We start from the raw sequence: 21,562 nt of genomic DNA, 5'->3' as shown, positions 1-21,562 counted from the left end.
TGCATGAAACCAGTCCACAGACAGGGGACCTAAAAACGCTAGCTCAATACAGTCTGAGACAATACAAAACAGTCTGGTGTGGGCCGAACAGCTGGAATGCTTTCCAGAATAAGTGTCCAGGAATTTCCCACAACTTGTTTTGAATTTTCCAGATGTGTCAGAAGAATATTGACCTTTAACTAGCTGTGTGACCAGAGCTCAGGTGTGAAGGGACAATCATCTCTAACTAGATTGGAGAGGGGGCGTCCAGTGTGGTGCAGACACAACACTGGCTATCGAGGTGATTTCTAAATCCTAAAATGGCAGACAAAGAGTAGCACTGGCATACAGGCTGATTCAGAAAGCTATGAGAAATGAGGCTAGAGGTTTGCATAATGAGCCTTATTGTGGGAGGGGAAAAAATGGCACACCTATTGCACCCATCCAGACCTGCATTTGTCCCCAGTGTCTACTTAATGCTCCATGTGGATTTTGCACGTCACTCCAGTAACTATAGACTTAACTAGCTCATAGCACAGGTACAACAACAAACCCATAGGCACAATAAGACAACTACCAGCTGAAGCGCATACACCTAGTGGGGGGAGACAGAATCTAGGATTTATGGTTCCAAAACCACAGGCCTCTAGCATATGGACCGAGGCAGTCAATGTTAGCTGTAGTTGTTTTAGGACTTGTATTCTGTGTAGGCGACAGCCAGCCACTCTCTCACACAAAGAGCACGGGCCAATAGGAACTGAACAAGTACCCATGCAAACCAATTCTAATTTACAAGCCTGTAGCTTCTTTTGTCAAAGGATCGCAAAATGCTTTACAAATACAAATGAATGAATCCTCACAACTCCACTGTATGGCCAGGAAGCATTGTTCCCATTCTTACAGATGGGTAAACTGAGGCACGAGGCAGCTAGGTGACTCGCCCAGCATCACATAACAAGTGCCTTCGAAAGCTGAGCGGAAACCCCAGGTCTTCCGACTTGTGCGCTAAATACTAGACCATGATGTGTTCTTATGTCTTGCGGCCACATTGTTGCAACTGATATTCTTGCCTGTTTGGTGGCTAATTACTTTGGGAGCCAGAGCTGTGCAGGAGGCTGCAAATCCCTGCGCTGACCAGACTGATGCTTTGAGCTCTATCGCTCTGCAGATTTTTTTTTTAATACGCATTTTTACTAGAGCAATCCGAGTGTTTTGTTATTCTTCAGTGCACACCATTTAATTACGCACGTTAGCGTCGGGAAATGCTCCTGCTACAGATAATTACACACATACACACATTATGCGATTCGTGTGTTATCCAATGGAAATCCTCTACCATGGCTGTCCTATGTCACCTCAGGCATGCCCAGTAACCTCTCTCTCATAACCTCTTTCCCCATTTGCAGCATTGGTACTGCCCACCTAAACGATAGGGTGCTGGGAGGTTTAACCCCTTCATGTCTGGCATGCCTGAGCAATCCACCACTGAGAGAAGAAAGAGAGGACTGAAGGGCTGGCCAACAAGGGATGTCCTAAATCTCTGAAACCCCTTGTGTAGAAACCTGAACGAGGCAGGAGAAAGGAAGAAGCAGCAGTAGGGTGCAGGTTTCAAGGCTGCTTCCCTCATTTTTCCTGCCCTCTGTATTTCAGCACATTTAAGCATTTTTCTGGTGTTCAGGGTGTGCTCTGGGCCTGTTTCCTGCTGGGAGATGCTATGCGGATGGACTGGGAGCTGCTGATTTACATGGCGCCACATGGTGACCGAAATGCAGCATCACAGCACCCCACTGAGAGGAAGGGAAGCACCTGCAAATCCCAGCTTCAGTTTCTTTGCTTTTAGCTCCCTCTGCTTTCTTGTCTGACCTCTAGGGATGGATGATGTTGGTGTCCTCTCTTCTCCTATGCTTCCTGATGGGTGAAGAGGGTAAAAAAGGGGCAGAGATGGCGTTACTGATATTTTCACAAAGAAGGTAAGTGTGGAAAGCTGACGGAGGAGGATTGGCTGGGGCAGAAGGGAGGTGCCTACCCAAGGGTGGCCTGGCTCTCAGGAAGGAGTAATGATTATTAGTAGTGCATATTTGTAATGCAGGAGCTCCTAGAGGCTCCATCGTGCTAGGGGCTGTACACACAGCAGTCATTCAGGTCTGTACTTGGCTTTGTGCACAGCGATTCAATTAATCTTTTTTACAGCGCTTAAAGACACAAACACACTTATCTGCCACATAGATGTTCTCTCACAAGACAATTCTTACCCAGGGAGCCCTTGGGACCTCCAGACACTGTGCAGAGCAGAGAGCACGTTCCCACTGGCACTGGTGGAACCAGCCTGTATCACAAGAGCAGAGAGACCATAGTTGATTTGGCAGCTGTACCATCAATCACCAATTGGATACAGTTATTTATCAAGCTCCCTATCCATTTATACTGTGGAACAGAGCAAACAAACACATCTTACTATCATGATCAGTTGGGCAACTGTGCTAGGCACTGTACAGATACGTATTGAGAGACAAGCCCTGCCCCAAAGACAATCTAAACAGACAGGACAGAGAAAAGGGAAATTGAGGCAGCGAGAGGTGAGGCGACAGTCCCAAGGCCACACAGCAGGTCAGTGGCGGGGCTGGGAATAGAACCCAGGTGTCCAGAATCCCAGTCCAGTGGACGCCACTGCCTGTTATGCACTGAATACACGAATCAGACTCTATCACAAATACTTTGGCTAAGCACTAACCGCGCAAAGTTGCCACTTCATCATTTCTAAACCCATAAGAAGCTTGCCTGGGAACTTAATTTAATGACACATACTAAAGACATCATTCAGGAAATCTGAGAAAAGCACTGCAATGTGACTGCAGAGCACTGAATGACACGTACGGCACATCGAACGTACAATGATTAATGCTTAATACAAAATCATTGTTTGGCACCTTTATTCTGAGAACCTCAACTACGAGGTGAGCAAGTACCACCATTCCTTTACGGATGGGGAAATGCAACCATAAGATGAGCAGCCCAGGATGCTAGCGGAACTCAGCAGAGTTACGTACAAAACCCAGCTCTTGTGACTTTGTGATGCTCTAAGCAACAGACCATGCTGCCTCGATATATGTCTGTTGAATGATGCTATACTATACACACACACACACACACACACACAAAGATGCAGAGCACATCCTTTACGTAATGTCGTGTATGTGTATAACAGAACCATTCATCAGATGAGGTGCAAATGGCCAGTGAGACGTATCTGATTACTGAAGGACATGGGTGATGGAGAGATGGTAACTCTGACCACCAATGCAGCTCCTTAAATGGTAACAACAGATCCCAACAGTGTTTACCAGCTGCTTGCATTTTAACTGCCCTACAACGCAGACCTGCTCTGGCCCAGGCTAGATGACACACTGATTAAAACAACAGTAGCACATCTACATTAGCACTCCTGCTTTTGCCATCATTGGCAGAGGTGCAACAAAGATTTGAAATTCTAGGAAAGAAAGTCTGGAGTCAAGCCTTCCTTTGGAGAGCAACACAAACACCCCTTATAATAAAAACTCATGGAGAAATCAGTTCCTGTGTGGATTTTTAATTTAGGGCGTTTGACTCTATAAGGAATTTGTCATTAAGACTTTGCATTAGCTACTAGAAGTCTAGATTTTAGCATATTCCCCAAGACAACCTAGCCCGAGCACAGTGCTGTCTTAGCAGGCTCCTTTGGGAGCCATGGGGAGGGAGGAGAAGGAAGAACAAGAATAGCAATTAAAGGGCAAAGTAAAGCAACACCGTTTTTATCCATACATGTAATGCACATTCACATACATTCCCGGCTTAAAGTACAAGAGCAGAAGTCATTAGTGATCGGTGTGGTGCTACATTTCATTGTGTTGCTACCATGCAGACGTTTTGGCACTGCAGACCATGCACCTGTCCATTTGCTCAGTGTTCTTCCATCGCTTACCTTTGCCAGCATAATTCTTGTTTTTGCTACATCTAGAGGCGTGGTGACTGCAGCTGCAAATCCACCTGAGCATATTAAAATACCAAACACAAGTGAGACATTGTTTGCTGAACATGTATGCCACCCCATCGATAATTCCCACAGCTCGGGCCAAAACCATTTAATTATTAATGCTTACAGCATGGTCCTCAGTTCAAAATCTGGGTATATTTGCAGCGTGTCTGTGGATAGAGCTTTATTATTTTGTATTGACCTAAAGGAAATCAGTTGTTTCTTATTAATAATTGTTATTATTTATTAACTCCATTATGGTAGCAACCAGGAATTCTAACTAACACTGGAGTTCCATTGTACAAGGCACTGTACATATCTGTCTAGTAAGAGATGGCTCCTGATCCAAAGAGCTTATAAAATACGAAAACACTTTCCATTTTACACACCTACATACTGTAAAGCAAATGAAATTGCTCATTCATGCACACAGCAAGGAAATCAAGCACAGCATATTTTGCTCTATCTTTTGCGAGGGGAGTTCTGAACAGATGGATAAACTACACTAGATCCGGAGCTATATTATTATTATTATTTATTTGTATTATGCTGGCACTGAAGAGTCCCAGCCATAGACAAGGACTTCATTGTGCTGGGTGCTGTACAGATTTAGCTACAGTAGTGTGGATGAAAAGGTGCTACAACCCCCGTAAACAGGCAAATATGGTGATTAGTGATATCCACAAGGATCTCTATATTCAGGGTGTTTGGATCTGGAATTATCATTATACTATGAAAGGAAGCAGGAATCTGGGAGTGTTTGGATGGGCCCCATTGATAATAATCTCTTACAACATGGGCAAATGCTACTTCAGAAAGAAACAAAACTGAGTAGCCCAAACATCTGACAGCACAATCTGTTTGTTGTTAGGGGTATTCTGCAAAGCGACCAATCATCCCAGCTCTCCCAATGCCCCTCCCTTCTGGGTTGCATACTTTCCCACTACAAAGCGTTTTCTCCTTCTGGCTCCCCTGGCTCCCCCCTCCAGCACCATTCTGATAAGCACCCTCTTCTTTCAATCCATTTCCAGCCACCCTCGGAACACATGACGTTCACTCAGAAGGACTGGCCCAGTTGTGACTTCCTTGGTAATAATCAATCAGTCACCAAGGGCTGTGCAGGGGCAATGCAACTGGCTTGTTCTGCCCTCCAAAGAGACAAGCAGCTTCCAGCAATCTAAGATCCCAGTTCTGATCTTGCTTACACTAGTGTAAACCAGCAGTAATTCCACTGAAGTCAAGGGAGTGACATCATGCTAAAGCTACGCGATAGTAGAATTGGATCCCAAAGAACAACAGGCAGGGCCTAACAGGCTTTTCTCTCTTTCTTTCTCTCTCACACACACACCACTCTCTTTATTTCCCCACCCTAAATTTAACTCGGATCTCTCTCTCTTTCACCTCCATCCACAATATTTTAATTCAAAAGGAGTAACTCAAACACAGCTAGAGATGCACCAAAATAAATATTGACTTCTCATTAACAGTGCAACATTAAGAACTGAAGGGAAAGCAAAGAAAAGAAGAGAAGTTAAGAACAATGTTATTCTCTGGAGTTTGTATAAAGCCCAGGCCTGAGCCAGAGTGAAAGAAATGGTTACAAAAGGCTGAAGCTTACTCCTCACTCGGGAATAGTCTAAAAGTAGTCCTACCGCTCCTCCAAGTTTTATGGAATGTAGAGAAATTGATCTTATTTCTCCAGAGGAGGGGAGGGAACAATCTCTTTAAATTTGTAAACTATTGCAAATCAGATTTATTCACTGGCTGGTGTTTTCACCTGGATCTTTCTTTCTCTCTTTGTCTTCTAAGTTTTCCAGTATCAACATCATTCTTCATATAAAAAGAAGGCCAACTGGCTTTTTACATAGCTTTCTATATCAATTTGCATGGGAGAAGCTTCTTATGGTTAAACAAGGAACACTCAGGGACAATTAGGTATTCATTGCTTGGTATGTGTACGTGTGAGTCCGAGGTTTTCAAACCAATCACAGAACTTCAAGCAATAAGTGGATCAAGGTGTGCCCAGTTTAAAATAGCAGCTTTTCCTCACAATAGGTTGGTTGATCAGTTTTGCTTTGTGTTCAGCTTTGTAGGAGGCTATACCCCTGTAAGCAGCAGAAAAAGGGTTTACATTCAAGAAGCCAGTATGAAGACCTTAAGCAAATTCAAATATACACCAGTCCGTTCATGCTCCATATTAACTTAAGGTCAGACTTCTTTTTAATGCTGACCCAGTTCTGGACTAAATGACCAACTGGCCTCAAGAGAACAATTTGGCTAGACGAAGGGCAATGCTGTGTTTTTAAAGTAGCTACAGGAATACTCACGCACGCTTCCAAATTAACAAGGCTGGAAAATGGAGTCTTTCCCTTTCTCTACAGAACAGGATTAGTGTAAAACTGTGAAACACAGGAATTTCCGTCTGGCTTGAAGTCCAAATCTCAGGGCAGACTATGGAGTTATTACCAATGTCCCCATAATGCTAAATTATTTTTCTCAACTGAGTCTGGCAGTTTCTTAAGGCATTCTTAGTCCTAACGAAGTTTCTTGCTGGCAGTGGTCTAAATCTTGGCTGCTAACAGAACCTGGATTGAGTACAATTTACTCTCGGATACGGCTCCAGATGTTCTTATCCAGTGGTTTAATCAAGGCTGAATAGTTCTCCATTTTTCCAAATGTCTGTTTCGATCTTTTCGGCTCTTTTGCCATTAACATTTAGATTTTTTTCCTCTTCCCTCATCAGGAAGTGTTTCTTCTAGATTGAAGCACTGATTTAGAATGAGGACAGCACCAATAAAGCGCTTCATGAGCACAACATGCAGCAATCTAACAGCTAAATGAAATGCAAGCTTGCATATACTTGACTAGAACTAAACTTTATAGCTGGCACTGATGGGAACCATGTTTTATATAAGGTGATGGGTCTGACAAAATCAGTTTGCCCCACCTTTATTCCAAAATGACAGCGGTAATTGTTAGATTAACCTCTTAAGGTTTATTACTTTCCAAGAACAGTTTCATTGACAGGCTACAGCTAATGAGGCTATCAATAGTCCCATTTACATTAACTGTGTCAGGGGACTTGGTTACTACTTGGTTGTCCCCTAACCTGGTTTACATATGGAAGGAAGTTATAGTGTAGGCAGGTAGGAAGAGGGTTAGAAACTGGACTGTCCAAAGATTCTGGCTGCACCACCACTTTTAAACGCTTTGTAACCAGCTCAGGCACACCAATGTTGTAACTGGGTCCCCTGACCCATGTGTAGTTGCGGGGGGGAGTCTTTGCTTAACTAGTTACTATCTAGATTCACCTAAAGAGAATGCACACTGACACTGAACACAGAGAAGGCTGTTTGCTCATTACTATTTCTAACACACTGATAAGTAAATCTAACACTGTGAACGTAACACTTCACATGCTAACTGAGACCAGACTTCTGCGGCCGGTGTCGTGTAAAGTTACGGTGACGGCTGCACATTGGAATCGTTCGCACACCCGCTGCACACACACTAATATCGAGTGACTGGCCTAAACCAGAAAGCTTGCAAGCTCAGAATTGAAATCTCTCTGCAACTCATTTCTCCATGGCAAATGTTCCTAAACAGCGGGCGTTACTTTCACATCCCCTGGGTGAAGTGAAGCATTACAGTTAAAAGGGTTTAAAAAAAACCGGGGTATGTTTAGTCTTTAGAAAAGAAGACGGAGGAGGAAACTGATAACAGTCTTCAAATATGTTAAAGACTGTTATAAAGAGGACAGTGATCCATTGTTCTCCATGTCCACTGAAGGTAGGACAAGATGTAATCAGCTTAATCTGCAGCCAGGGTGATTTAGATTACGAAAAGCTTTCTTTCGAAGGGTAGTAAAGCTCTGAATAGGCTTCCATGGGAGGCTGTGGAATCCCCATCTCTAGAGGTTTTTAAGAACATCTTCAGCAAACACCTGTCAGTAGTGGTCTAGGTACATTTTGGTTCTGTCTCGGGGCAGGTGACTGGCCTAGATGATCTCGAGGTCCCTTCCAGTCCTATATTTCTATGATTCTGTCATTTCTACAGATAGAAGCGATTTGCTTTTGTTTAGCAAACATGGAGGCAGGAAACCCCAAAGTCCTAGTTTTAAGGCCCCCCCCACACACACACACATCTCCACCACAACCTATCGAGAGGCAAGGGGGGGGGGGGTAAACTATGGCCCAAGATACCAGCAAGATCCCTGGGCCTGCTGAGGGGTGGGGCAGTTCCGTGGAGAGAGGGGAGCCCGCTCACGCTAGCACAAAGGACTCCTGCAATCAGGAGAAAAAGTCCCCAAAGTTCACCCGAAAGTTTGCTGACCCCTTCCAACAAACCCAGATCCAACCAGGCACCCAGTTGTGAGTTCAGCTGTTCGTTTTCCACATAGCTGTAGTTGATACCACTACAACCGCCAGGTGCTTCTAAAGACATCATGGATGAAATTCACTGCTAAGGCCCAGTCCAGCCCTATGGGCTAAGCACGTGTGGCCTCTGGGCTCAGGTGAAGCCTGGACCTTTCCTAGATTCATATAGTTTAAGACCGGAAAGGACCATTACGTCATCTAGTTTGATCTCCTATACATCACGGGCCATTAACATTTCACCCAGCTACCCCTGTAGGGAGCCCAGTAATTTGTGCTTGGCTAAATCAGGTCTTTCAGAAAAGCAGCCAGTCTGGATTTGAAGACATCAAAAGATGGAGAATCTACAATTTCCCTCCTTTTAGTACTTCGGATTTTCTCCCCGTAAAGAGACTTGTACGCTGGAATCAAGTCACCTCTCGGCCCTGCTCTTCACCACCAACTTATGTCGGTAGAACTACGGCACTCGGGGGTATGGAAAATCCATACTGCTGAGCAATGCTGTTAGACTGACCTAACCCCTGGTGTAGACAGCGCTACGTCGATGGGAGGGCGTCTCCAGTCGACCTAGCTCCTGCCCTGCTGCAGCACTGTAAGTATAGACAAGCCCTTTGTCTTCTTTTTGATAAGCTAAACAGACAGAGCTTTTTATGTCATTCGCTTCAGCCCTCGAATCTTCTTTTGTGGCTCTGCCTGGCACCCGCTCCAGTTTTCCAACGCCCTTTCTCAAGTGTGAACGCCGGAACTGCACGCGCTATCTAGGACTGGCCTGACTAATGGCACGTACAGAATTCACCATCACCTCCCTGCTCCAACTCACTACTCCCCTCGACACACTCAAAGGTCGCATGAGCCCCTTTTATCACAGCTTGTGGTCAGTCGTTTGTCCACTGTGACACCTAAATCCTTCTTACAGTCACCTCTTCGCAGGACACAGCCTCCCCTTCTGTCCGGGGGGCCTGCATTCCTTGTTCCTGGATAGATAGCTATGCATTTGGGTTGTCTTCAGTGCACTTTGGCTGAATGGGCCCAGCCTGCCAAGCGATCCAAATCACTCTGTACGACTGCCCAGTCCATATCGTTATTAACTACTCTGCCAATCTCTGCGTCATCCGCTTTTGAGCAGCAGTGGTTTTATATCAACTACCACACCCTTGATGAAAATGTTGAATAGCATCGGGCCTAGTACCTATCCCCGCAGAGCCTCACTGGAAATACCCCCATTCAGTGATAATTCCCCGCTGACAACTACTTTTTGAGAGCTGTCAACCAGTTCTTAATCCATTTACAGCATGCTTTATTGACACTGGATCGTGCTACCAGAGCCCCATGCTAGTCCTTTGCAGAGAAGTGAATCTCATGTACTGGGGAGCAGAGCCAAATGACCTATTAAAGGAAGAATCATACCAGGGCAGAATACAGGAACCCGGGGACAAGTCATCTCATCTGTAATGATTTAATCCATTTAGATTTGGAGGCACGGTCTGAGTACCTGCAAAAGGGAAGTCTTGAAATCAGATTTCATCACTGCCTTTTCTGCAGTGTATGGTTATGAAGGCTTTCAGGCCCAGTATGTAATCTTGTCAGGGCTAATTAGATCAAAAAGGAGAGGACAGTGACCTTCCACTTAATGTGTAAAAAGCCCTCATTACTGCTTCATTATTCACAAGATCACTACAGTATATCAATCATTAATGTGCAGTCCCACATTTTTTTTTTGTGTGTGACCTGGAGATAGAGGGCATATTTAATCAAAGAATTTTTCAGATGCATGGACGTGACATGATGGCACTTTTATAGACAGGATCTGCCATACTGGATTAGGTCAGTGATCCATCTAGCCTCTGACAGTGGTCACTACCAGAAACAATCAGTTACAGTGTTTGCACAGGAGTCTCGGGTAGCTGCAAGAAACCTGCTACTGGACTATTACAGAATAATCTGCCCATAGGAGAATCTTTTTCCTAACCCCCATCAGACATGCCCTAGAACAGGAGATTTAAAGCCCTTAGTTTATTTTTTGAAAAATTGTACCTTCTCTATTATAACTATGCGCATTCTCATTATCTATCTAATTGTCTGGGCTTTTCAGTCCTACCAAGCTCTTGGTCTCTTGCAGCAGTGAGTTCCACAGGTTACATACTGTAGTATTTCTTTTGATCAATTGTCCTTCAATTGAATTGAGTATCCTCTTGGTCTTGTGAGATGGGAAAGGATAAATAGGATCCCTGCTTTATTTTGTTCATCTAAGGTACTTCTATAGCCCCATTAACATAGGCTCAGATCTTCAAAATCTTCAGCACCAAAACAAGTGGATATGAACTGGCCATGAGCAAATTCAGGGTGGAAATTAGGAAAAGCTTTCTAACTATCAGAGGGCTGAGGTTCTGGAACAGCCTCCCAATAGGAGGTGTGTGGGCAAACAATTTGTTTTGAGAGAGAGCTGGACAGATTTATGACTGTAATTCTATGACGAGGTTGCTTGTGATGGTACCTGAAGGGCTCACTTTCAATTTATATCTTATGTTCCTAGAAGCTCATGCTTCAGGGTTTCAGCCGGCCATATGCAGGGGTCAGGAAGGAACCCCCAATGTATTCTGAGGGAGGGTTTTGGTCTCCTTCCTCTGAAGTATCAGAGATGACCACAGCTGGACACTGGACAGGGAGGCCCAGGGCTCGGAGATAACACCGAGTATTGTCTCTCTCAGGTGCTTGGCTGGCTGGTTCTTGCTCACATGCTCTCATTGCCATATGTGGGGTCAGAAAGGAATTTGCCCCCAGGTCAGATTGGCAGTGACCGGGCGGGAGGGGGTTTGGTTTCCTCTGCAGCTTGCGGGTCACTTGCCAGGATGACCTGGGACTACCTCACTTAATCATTTCCCTGCCATTGCAGAGACCTTAGGCATTGGCTTACCTCTGTCCCGCTTATTCTCTCCCTGTGGCACACACTAGTTTAGTCTCCTGTGGGCTGTCATTCTTTGGTCTCATTTTGGTTGTCGGGTTTAGAGTGTGGGCGTTGGTAGCCTGAGATATACAGGAGGTCAGACTAGAATGATCCAGTGGCCCCTTCTGGCCTTAAACTCCATGAGGTATTTATGCATCTAACACCCAGTGGGGTTCTGGGCCTGAACTCCTCACAATCTGTAACGTATTTATCTTCACATACCCCTGTGAGGAAGGGATGTGCTATTATCCCCATTTTACAGATCACGGCTGAGGCACAGAGAGGCTAAGTTACATGGTCTAGGCCCACGGTCAGTCGGGAAGTCTGTAGCAGTTAGAGCAGAGAATTGAACCCGGGTCTCCCAGGCTGGAGGTCTAACCATTAGTGGTCCATCTTCCTTCTCTGTGCTGTTCATTATTGTATATAACCTCTATCATGTCCCCGCTCATTCATTTCCTCTCTAAACAAAGGTGTCTCTGTATTTTCAGTTTCTCTCAGACGAAAGTCTATTATTCCAATAATTTTCATCATCCATCTCAACACCACCACACCCCCTTCCATTTCTGCTATATCTTCAGCAAAACAAGCTCACCAGAATGAAACAGTCACCCAGATGCCATTGCAATCTCTTTTAGTGTTACTTTCCAATCCTGACACTCTGAGGCAGACACTCAGTCACACTCTGCCTCCCTTGGTGTTATTCAAAAAGCAACTTCCCTGGCATATGTTAGTTTCTAGAAAGCATAGCAACACCTACGATGGCTCTTACACCACATTCCCGGCAGTTCTTAGTATAGAAAATGTGTTTTGGGGAGAGGGATGTTTGAGGTTTGACCAGAGTATGTTGCATTCTGGCTTTCTTCACCTGACAGATGATCTGTTGGGATCCTTGCCAGATGACACAAATTAGAGCAGCGCCTAGGCTGCTCTAACCAGCATCTCTGGCCAAAGGGCCAGAGAGGAGGAAGAAATTATATGAATCAAGGCACAGCACCTGCAGACTAGATTATTAACAGCTGCCAGAGAGAAGAATCAATGTCTCATTTATATTTATGTTCATGGTTACTGTTTTTCTATATTTAAGTGCAGTGATCGCATATGCGTAAAAACAGGTATGCACAGAAACAATAATAAAGATAGTCAGGTCTCCCACAGAATTTTGACCTTAGTCGCTGCAATTTCACAGGCATTAATGAAACAGGCGTTTTGGATGGAATTCAATATATTGATGCAGTCTGGTTTTTCTCCACCAAATAATAAATTATGATTAACTAGAAAATATCCAACAATTTGTCTGAGCTAGAAACAGAAGCCAAAGAGGATTGTCATTCAGCTTGTTTGCTTTATCACTGTGCCTGTTCTCCCAACCTCTAAAATGTTTGGGCAAATTTTGTGGAGAAGCAAAGAACACAAGGTCCAACATGCTCTCTGTGTCTCAACACTATCGTTGTGGTATTTGGTAACATCACAATGATTACAGGTTAGTTGTTGTTTGCATAATAAACCTTTCCAGAGGCTATAATGTAATGAATTCAAATCACTGTAGTGCAATATACGCACACAGTTTTATTTAAGGAGGGTTTGTGTCTGTGGCTAGATTTGGGTTCTCCCCCGCCCCCGACCTCCTCATAAAATAGATAAAGTTTACAAATGTAAGCAGGTAGCTTCAGAAACGGGGGACTACTCGTTTTAGCAAAGGAGCTGACATTTTCAACAGAGGACATGAAAGGCAATATCTGATTAGATCAGCATATGATGCCCTCCTATTACATGTTCACAGACAGGGAGAGGGGGTAAAGGAGTAAGGGCCTAATTCAAACCCTAGGCAACTCGATGGAAAGACTCCTCTTAATCTCAAAGAGTTTTGGAGTTGATCCTAAAACAAGGAGACGTGTGAAATACAGTGCTTAATTTGTGCCATGGCTTACCAGGGTTGAGCCCCGGCACCTCCAGGCATGGCAGTTCAGAGACCCGGCACCTCTGGGCTTGCTGCCTGCGTTATGAATGTAAAAAAATTGCTTGAGCCCCAGCCCCTTTCATTACAAATTAAGCACTGGTGAAATGTTGTTGGTGGGAAGGAAAAAGGAGAAGAGAGAGGGAAAAACAGGAGGAAGGGAGAGAAGAGGGAAGGGCAGAGTGCGAAAGAAGGAAAGTTTGCCATCTGTTACAACATATCCAACAAACTTTAGACCCCAGCCTAGCAAAGACTAATGCACGTGCTAAATTTTTTGCACAGTGAGGAGCTGTGTTGCAGTCAATTGCACTGAAGCCCTCATGCTCCATGCAGAATGCTGACAGGATTCTCTAGAAACGAAAAGTTAGTTCAAAACAGGGCACTTCTGCAGAGACGGCTCAGATGGTCACACCCAAACTGGTGAGGTCTTGACTGACCACTGTGAAATGCTGAGTGTCCTTGACTTGCATTTGTGGGTCTGCCAATAGGTCCAGGAGGATGTGGGGACACTTCACAGGACCAGGTCCTTGGGTGATTTTTTCTTTAACATGTGTTCACTAGAAAGTGAATACAGGTCACCAAATAGCCAATAGGTGGTAACAATTCTAGACACAACCACCCTGAGCAGAATCAAATAGATAAGGGAAAAAAGAATGATTTTATGGTCTGGGACTTAAAGGAGACCTGGATTCAATTCCTAGCTCTCCCAGAGACTTCCCGGGACAAGTTTTTGGACAAATCAAATCATTCCTCTGTTTCAGGGTTTGTACCGATTTAACTATAGCAATTTAGAAAACAGTATAATTAAATCAGTGCAACCCTTAGCATGGACCCAGGCCATGTCCACACTTGGGCGATACAGAGGTGCTGCCGTAGTATCATAGTGTATCCACTTGCTACAGCAATGGGAGGGGTTTTTCCATCAATACAGGTAATCAACCTCCCCAAGCAGTGGTAGCTAAGTGTATGGATTAATTCTTCTGTCAGCCTAGCTGCATCTATATCAGAGGTTAGGTCGACTTAACCATGGTGCTGAGATGTGAATTTTTCACACCCCTAAGTGACATAGCTAGATCGATCTAAATTTTAAAGTGTAGACCAGGCCTGAGTTATATTGTTCAATTTTAAAGTTGTAATACTAGTATAGTTTGTTTTGGATGTGAACACTTTCATGTCAATATAACTGCATCCAGGCTAAGGTTAGCACTGATTTAGCTAAATCATGCAAAGTCTGAATGTGGACCGGTTCTCGGTTCCCCATCTGTACAATGGGGATAATTACTCTTTGTCTGTCTGGTCTATTTCAGCTGTAAGCAATTCACACAAGAGACTGTCTCTTACTATGTATATGTGCAGTGCCTAATGCTACAATGGAAGCTTGATTGGCAATACTACTAATTATAATACTTAGAGGTGAGAAACTTCATATCCAATTAGGCATCTAAGAGATATTTAGACCCCTATTTTTTTAATGATTTAAAGACAATCTAAAGGCCTTTTTGTGGTAAATCATCAGATTACCAAAACCAAAATTTATTCGTTATTTATCTCCAGATTCAGAAATGCTCTCACTGCTTTTAAACAGGATTTATTCTTTCCATATATTCTGTTACCAATTTGGGATCTTAAACTGTATTCTACTTCCTTTAGGAAAAGCTCTGGCCATTCATCTCTTAACTACTAATCTGGTTTTTCTATTAAGACAGTTTGTAGATTTTCTTCTCTGTAACTTGTCAAATATATTGACGAGTCATTAATTAATTGACATTTTTAAAGTTATTTCAAACATCTACAGTAGGCTGAACCAAGGGAAGAGGCCTACTGAAGAATTCAATTAACTTTTGGCTTGTTTGGTAATAAATAGTGCGACGCTGTATTCTGCCATTCTTTATTCCTGTGCTAGTGTCTGGAGATTGCCCAGATGTTTTGTCCTGCCTCCAGGCTGTTACAGTGCTATCCTATGCTCTCCTGACTCTAGTTAATCTATGCTGCTGTCAAAGCTGTCACATGAATGGTGAATCATGGCCTCTCACTGCAATCGCTTAAACCCCTGGAGAACAGCTTGGGGCAGACAGCTGCACAGACCTTCACCCAAGCAAAGCCTCTCCTCGTGGAGGATTTTACAAATCAACTCCAAGATAATCTGGAAGCCTGAATGACAGGCCCCTGGTTTTTAAATAACAGAAATTTGTCAAAAACAAATTGGTTGTCTTTCAAGCCGACACCCCTTTTCAGCGTTCTCCCCCCACACCCGGTAAGGGACTTTCCTTCTTCCAAACAACAACTGGATCCATTTTCCTCCAAACAAACTAGAATTACAAAAGAATGTTGTTCTGCTCTACTTAATAGATTTGCACATTTTTCCCTTTCTTCTTTAGCCTTTCCCAGTATAACATATAATCCTTTGCACCTGCAAAAGCTCCACAGATTGCCGACTGCCAAGAATCAACCACGTGACCCTGCTTCCACGACCAGAGATCCTGTGTTTAAAGAGAAAGGAAAATAAGAAGTTATTAAATGTTTGACTCTATCTGATCCCCATTTGAGTTAACTCCAAGGATGGGAACTGAAGTGAAAAGCTATTTTTGTGGCATTTTTTAGTGAAGTAAGAAGTGATTTTTCCCAAGGAACTTTTGTACTCAAACAAGCAGATGGAGTGAGAAAGATGTCTGGAACTGAGGAGAGTTTGAAGCAAACCACTTATGGGGATTCAATATATATGTATTTAAGCCTGCAGCAGCAAAGCAGAGCTGCAAATATTTTATGAATTTATTTTCTTTTTGGCAACTAAAACGATGCAAAGCAGAATGCTAAAAAAAAAAAAAATACCCATACAAAAGCTGATATCAATTCTGCCTTTCTGTCCCATATGTGCCTAACATTCCTATTTAGAAAAAAAGTCTCTAGCTTCATAAAATATGAACTATTTCCCCTCTGCTCCACCACTGCGTTTCTTTAAAAATCACTCCTGGTTTAATATATTTCAGTGCAGGTGTGTCCCTGATTTTTCACCTAATGTCATTAGGGATCGTGTTTTGTTCTCCTCCCCACATACCAGGCTCCAATCCATTTATTTTATATCATCATTTATACACACACACACACGAATGTATGTATTAGACCATTGACATGCATGGCATTTTCCATGCAACGAGCGTTAAGAATCACTTCACACATACAATATGATCAGTGAGATTGATATTAGCAAGCAAGATAGTGCAATGACCAGACTGTGGGCAAGCCATGCTGGTTGCTTATTTTACTAAATAGGATCATTTCACTGGTCCCTTGTCACCTCCTCCACAACCTCCCTGTTTATCTCCATCTTTTCTATTTCCATTATAAGTTATTTGGGGCACGGACTGTACCTTTATTAGGTTCATGTACAGTGCCTAGCACAATGGAGGCCTGAGCTTAGACCCTTCTAGCTCCTGCCATCATAGAAATAAATAACATTACTTTACATTTGTGGCATTATTCCCCTTCTTTCACGAGAATACAGTTATGGCCTTCGGTAAAAGCTTTATGCTGTAAAGCCAAAACTGTCTTGCAATCAACCAGATAATCGCCCTAGCTCAATTCCAGGGATACCACTGTCAGAACATCCCAATATGGCTCTTGTAATTCTTCTGTCATTGGATGACTCTACATATAATGCCATCTACAGATTCTCCTTGGTAACTGAGTTGTTCTGATGCTTATGTTCTTTCGGTATGTGGCAAAATCAAACTATTTAACAACAAATGATGACGGTGATTGATCTTTTGCCATAGCTAAACAGTTTTGTCTCTGCTTTATTGAACAACTAAAGATCAGTCTCTCAGGCTAGCCATTTTTTTCCTACTGATTTGGAGGAGGGTGTCTTCCAGTTTGGGTTTCTAAGCTGATAGCCTCCATTGCAGACAGCCAATTTTCCTTCTACAAAACAGGGGATTCATAATGCTCCCAAATCTTAGAAAGCTCTTCATGAATAATGTACACAATTTGGACGCACACAGCTTTTCATGCAATTCGTCCCTACTAGAGAGCATGTCTGCCTCTTCTAAGATGAAGGGTGGCATCTTCAAAAGGGACTGAGGAGCCTAAATCACATTTTCGATAGTGATGTAAGTTCCTAAGGGACAAAGTTACTTTTGAAGATGGGACACGGGAGTCTAAGTCACTTATGTACTTTTGATGTTTTTCCTCCATATCTTTATAACTTCATGCGCTAAAACTTGGTATCCTGAACAGTTCATGTTTGTACAGCAAACACCAGGGACAATCTACTGGAGAATGCTGAGCAAACTGCAGGGCTTTTATGTTCAGCTAGAGAGTCTAGGTTATTTATGCTGTTTCTGTAAAGTCTTATTCAGTTCCTTCACGCAGTCTAAAGGAGGGAGCCAGGGTGTGTTTAAATAAATGTTAAATTACAAATTAATCCACAGGTTCCCCCATATGCTGACATGCCGCATGTATCTCAGAAATGCTATTTTGGTTGAAAAGCTGTGCTGAAAAGAACCCATCTGGCTCTGCAGCGGAGTTCTGTAAAAACAAAGACCCAGCCAAACAAGGCAAATGGTGATTAATTCCCATAGACTCTGGTTATAATTGACAACAGATATTTGCATGAACCAAACAGGGTGGAAAACTGTTTGGTGGGGCATAACTAGGAACAGTTCAATGAAATTAGGCAATAGCAGAAGGAAGGCCGGATAACAGGAAGAAAATTCCCTAACAGCGAGGTCTATTAAACTGTGGAGCAATCTCCCTAGGAAAGCGAGGAAAGCCCTCTCATTTGAGTCATTTAAAAATAGACTGGAAAAGGCACTCGAGATTCTTCTATAGGGAATAATCCTAAATTGGCAAGCACTGGCCAAGATGATCTAATGCATTTCCTTCCATCTCTGATTTCTGTGATTCGGACTGAATCCCAAACCTGCACACGCAAAACAGAGAGAAATGGGGAATAAAAACATCAATCCAAAAGGTGGGGAGATCAAAAAGGGCAAGTGTCATGGGCCAAGTGGACAGGTGACCATCTCTTTCTCTCTGAACTGTGTTTGTTCTAATTAAATTTATTTTGCAAACCACGCTTACATTTTGAAGGTCCCATGTTTACTCCTGTAGCTCTGGGCTCAGCTAATTGACAGGGCTTTGCAATAAGATGGGTTTGTAAGGCTGGAAGAGACTTCCTGTGTCTCTGGACTGAGCCTAATCAATTCAACACAAGGTGATTTTGATACCACTGAAGCAGAATTAAGCATGGAAATCAACAGACTCTCATGGAAAAGGGTAACAAATACCTTGATGTAAAAACTAAGGCCCTGTTTCTGCAAACACACATACCCTCAGCCTTAAATGCTGAATTCTGTGGGACCGCTCACTACCGTTAGTAGTATCAATGTAGTGCTTAGTGGCCCCACTCTAGACCACAGCTCCATTTTGCTAGACACAGTACAGACACATAATAGACAGTCCCTGTCCCCCAAAAACGTCCAATCTAAATAGATACAGATGTGGGAGGGGAAAACAGAGGAACAAAAAGGTGAAACAAGTGCCTGAACTCCCACAGCAGGTTAATGGCAGAACCAGGATTAGAACTCAGGTCTCCTGACTCCCAGTTCAGTGCCTGAGCCACCAGATAACATTAAGCGCACGTGTAACAAGACCAAGGCCTTTAGTCGTTTAACATGATACTATAAGTACATTGAATAATTAGCAATATAAGTACACACAACAATTTGGTCACCTTATTTCCCCAAATCATTCCTGTCTGATTAGTCAAGGCTTGTTCTATTAGAAACAGCATGAAATAATGAGACTGTTTTTTTTTTCAGGGCAATTAATAGCCATTCCTACCAGCATTTACAGTGCTGGAAAGCAAATGACAAGCACATTACTTGAAAACAGGCCACCATGCCAAGCCGGTGTCATGTGTATTCTGTTAAGCTGCAGGTTGAATAGAAGACTTTGTTTTCACTTCAAAAGACTCTCATCCCAATCTCTCGCTCTTCCCCTATGAATAACAAATTGGAAATAAATCTTCTGGCTGAAGTGCCTGGAATCTCATGCAGCCTGGGTACTCCTCGGCTTCCCAGCTCAATCACATGCTAATGATTTGTAAACACCTGTATGTGATATACGCATAGAACTAAGTGTACATTTCTGCACTGCATAAAACAATACAATGGATGTGGACTCAAGATATCCAGTACAGTAGAAAGTCACAATGCACCTGTCTATTCTTCCACAGTGACACATAACCTTACAGAGATAGGTCTTGCGACATAATCAAGACTGGGACCCCATTTTGCTGGGGAGCAGGCAAACAAAGGAGAGACAGTTCTTGCCCCAGCAACCTTGCAATCTAAACAGGCCAGACAGAAAAGTCGGATTATTATCCCATTTTACAGACAGGGGACTGAAGCGGAGAGACATGAAGTGACTCGCCCAAGGACAGCAGAGCTGGAAACTGAATCTAAATCTGCTGTGTCCCAGTTTAGTTCTTTATTAATTGATATTATGATTATGGTTGTAGCACCTACGAGCCCTAATCACGGGTCAGGGCCTCATTGGGCTAGGTGCTGTACACAAACTGAACCAAGACAATACCTGCCCAAAAGAGGTTACAATCTAACTACAAGGCAAGAGACAACTGATGATTAGAGAGAGACCGACAGGAGTGAAAGGAAACAATGAGACAATATGGTTACTACAATCAGCAGTGGTCTCAGCAGGCCAGCAGCCATGGTGAATGTTTTCGCAGACTTCGTAGCACAGGAGAGTTTTGAATTAGTTAGTTTTGTGGATGTTTCCAGGGAACTTCTCCCAGGAGCAACAGAGGAGGCAGCACAAAGGTGTTGAATTTTCAATCAAGCAAGTGGGCAATGGAGGCTGACATCCTGGGCTAATCGGGGGCGGGAGGCGACCTTTTGATACTGTATGAGAGATGGTAGGTAAAGCTCAGCCTTCCACAGCAATAGCAATAGTAGGTTCCTCCCCGTTTTGGTCCAAAGTGGTTAAAAAGAAGGCTGCACTGAGAGAAGGACACACCAGGATGGTCTCTGCTTGCCCATTCCACCCCGAATGGGACTGGTTTCCTGCTACTTCTCTATCGCTTCCTTCATTGGCTTCAGCATGGATCTATTTCAGCTCCCCATCGTCTGCAGCCTCCATCCACTCCTGTCCTCTCTGCCTCAAGGCCCCTCAGGTCATGTTTGCCCACCAGCACCTCATGCCCTTCTGCCATTTGGACTCCCCCCAGCGTATTCCTGGCCATCTGGGTTTTTTTAATGGGTGCTGCTTCAATGCTGCAAGTGGAGGGACTGTTGCAGAGGGAACTCGGCTGAGCAACTAGAGATCCTGTAAGGTCAACCGAGCCATCTCCCGCTCCATGGCTTTAGCTGGGGTCAAGTCAGCCGAAGCAGCAGCCACACAACAGGATTTAGGAATCCCTGCTCCCACCACTGCTGCTTCGTTGCTCCATAGGCTTGGCATTGATCTTGCCTGCCCAAGGGCCTGGGCATCTGACTCCACCGTGAGACCCTGCCTGCCCTGGTAGACCTTTGGGTTGGGGTGTGTGAGGTGGATTCATCCTATGGCAGAGAGGCGACAGCAGACTCTGCCTGGCTGGGGTGCAAGGAGCTTCTCCACCATCCTGAGAGGGGCCTGCAGGACAGAGGCTGCTGAAATGCCCCTGGGGAGGAGAAAAGAGTAAATATTTAAGATGGGGAAAGGAGCCAAATCCAAATGAATTTGAAGGAATCAATCCAAACTAGCCTCATTACATTTTTAGCTTTAAAGAGGCAAGCAGGCCTAATGGTGTCTTCTCAGTCTGACAGCTGAAACTGAGCCAACTTCTTTTTCAATGATGCAGTCGATTCTAATTATAAACATTAGCATACTAAGTTAATTTGCTTCTGTGCTCCCCCCTTTGTTTGAGGTCGTCTTCTTTCAGATGGCAAGAGAGGCGATTAGCAATGTTCAAATAAGCAAGCCCAGATTAGCGAGCCAGTGAGTGATTTTGGAAGTGGTTTGGTGGCAAGACAACAACCTTCACGTGCTGCTCCTGTAACGCAACGAAGGGCATCAAAAGTCCATTGAACACTGATTTGTTGACCTCCTAGTATGATCAGCACCATGAAATTTGAGACGCCCATGAAAGCAGATTGAAATACTGTCTGAATCAACCATGTTGATTTGTTTTGGTTTATATTCTGTAGGATGAAGAAAACAAACTGTTCTTCATGGTTCATCTTTACAACTTGGTGTTTTATTGGCAACCTTGAATTCCGCATGGCTGATCCCAATAGATGTGCAAA

General features: G+C 43.7%; 1 protein-coding gene across 1 annotated transcript in view; it reads right to left on the bottom strand.

Moving 5' to 3' along the window:
• SLC25A26 (solute carrier family 25 member 26) overlaps window positions 1-21,562 on the bottom strand; it is a 119,796-nt gene that overhangs the window by 6,716 nt on the left and 91,518 nt on the right. The window contains exons 7-9 of the mRNA XM_067542095.1: window positions 15,670-15,739; window positions 3,938-4,002; window positions 2,232-2,305 (exon numbers count right to left, since the gene is read on the bottom strand). Of these exons, the coding sequence (XP_067398196.1) occupies window positions 2,232-2,305; window positions 3,938-4,002; window positions 15,670-15,739 (209 nt within the window). The remainder of the gene's footprint in view (window positions 1-2,231; window positions 2,306-3,937; window positions 4,003-15,669; window positions 15,740-21,562) is intronic.

Source organism: Emydura macquarii, unplaced genomic scaffold (genome assembly GCF_026122565.2).
Source record: "Emydura macquarii macquarii isolate MOO-44397 ecotype Brisbane River unplaced genomic scaffold, CSIRO-AGI_Emac_v2 contig_71, whole genome shotgun sequence".
In the NCBI taxonomy this organism is placed as follows: domain Eukaryota; kingdom Metazoa; phylum Chordata; order Testudines; family Chelidae; genus Emydura; species Emydura macquarii.
The sequence above is the reverse complement of the archived record's forward strand: the minus strand, read 5'-3'. Positions and strand labels throughout refer to the sequence as shown.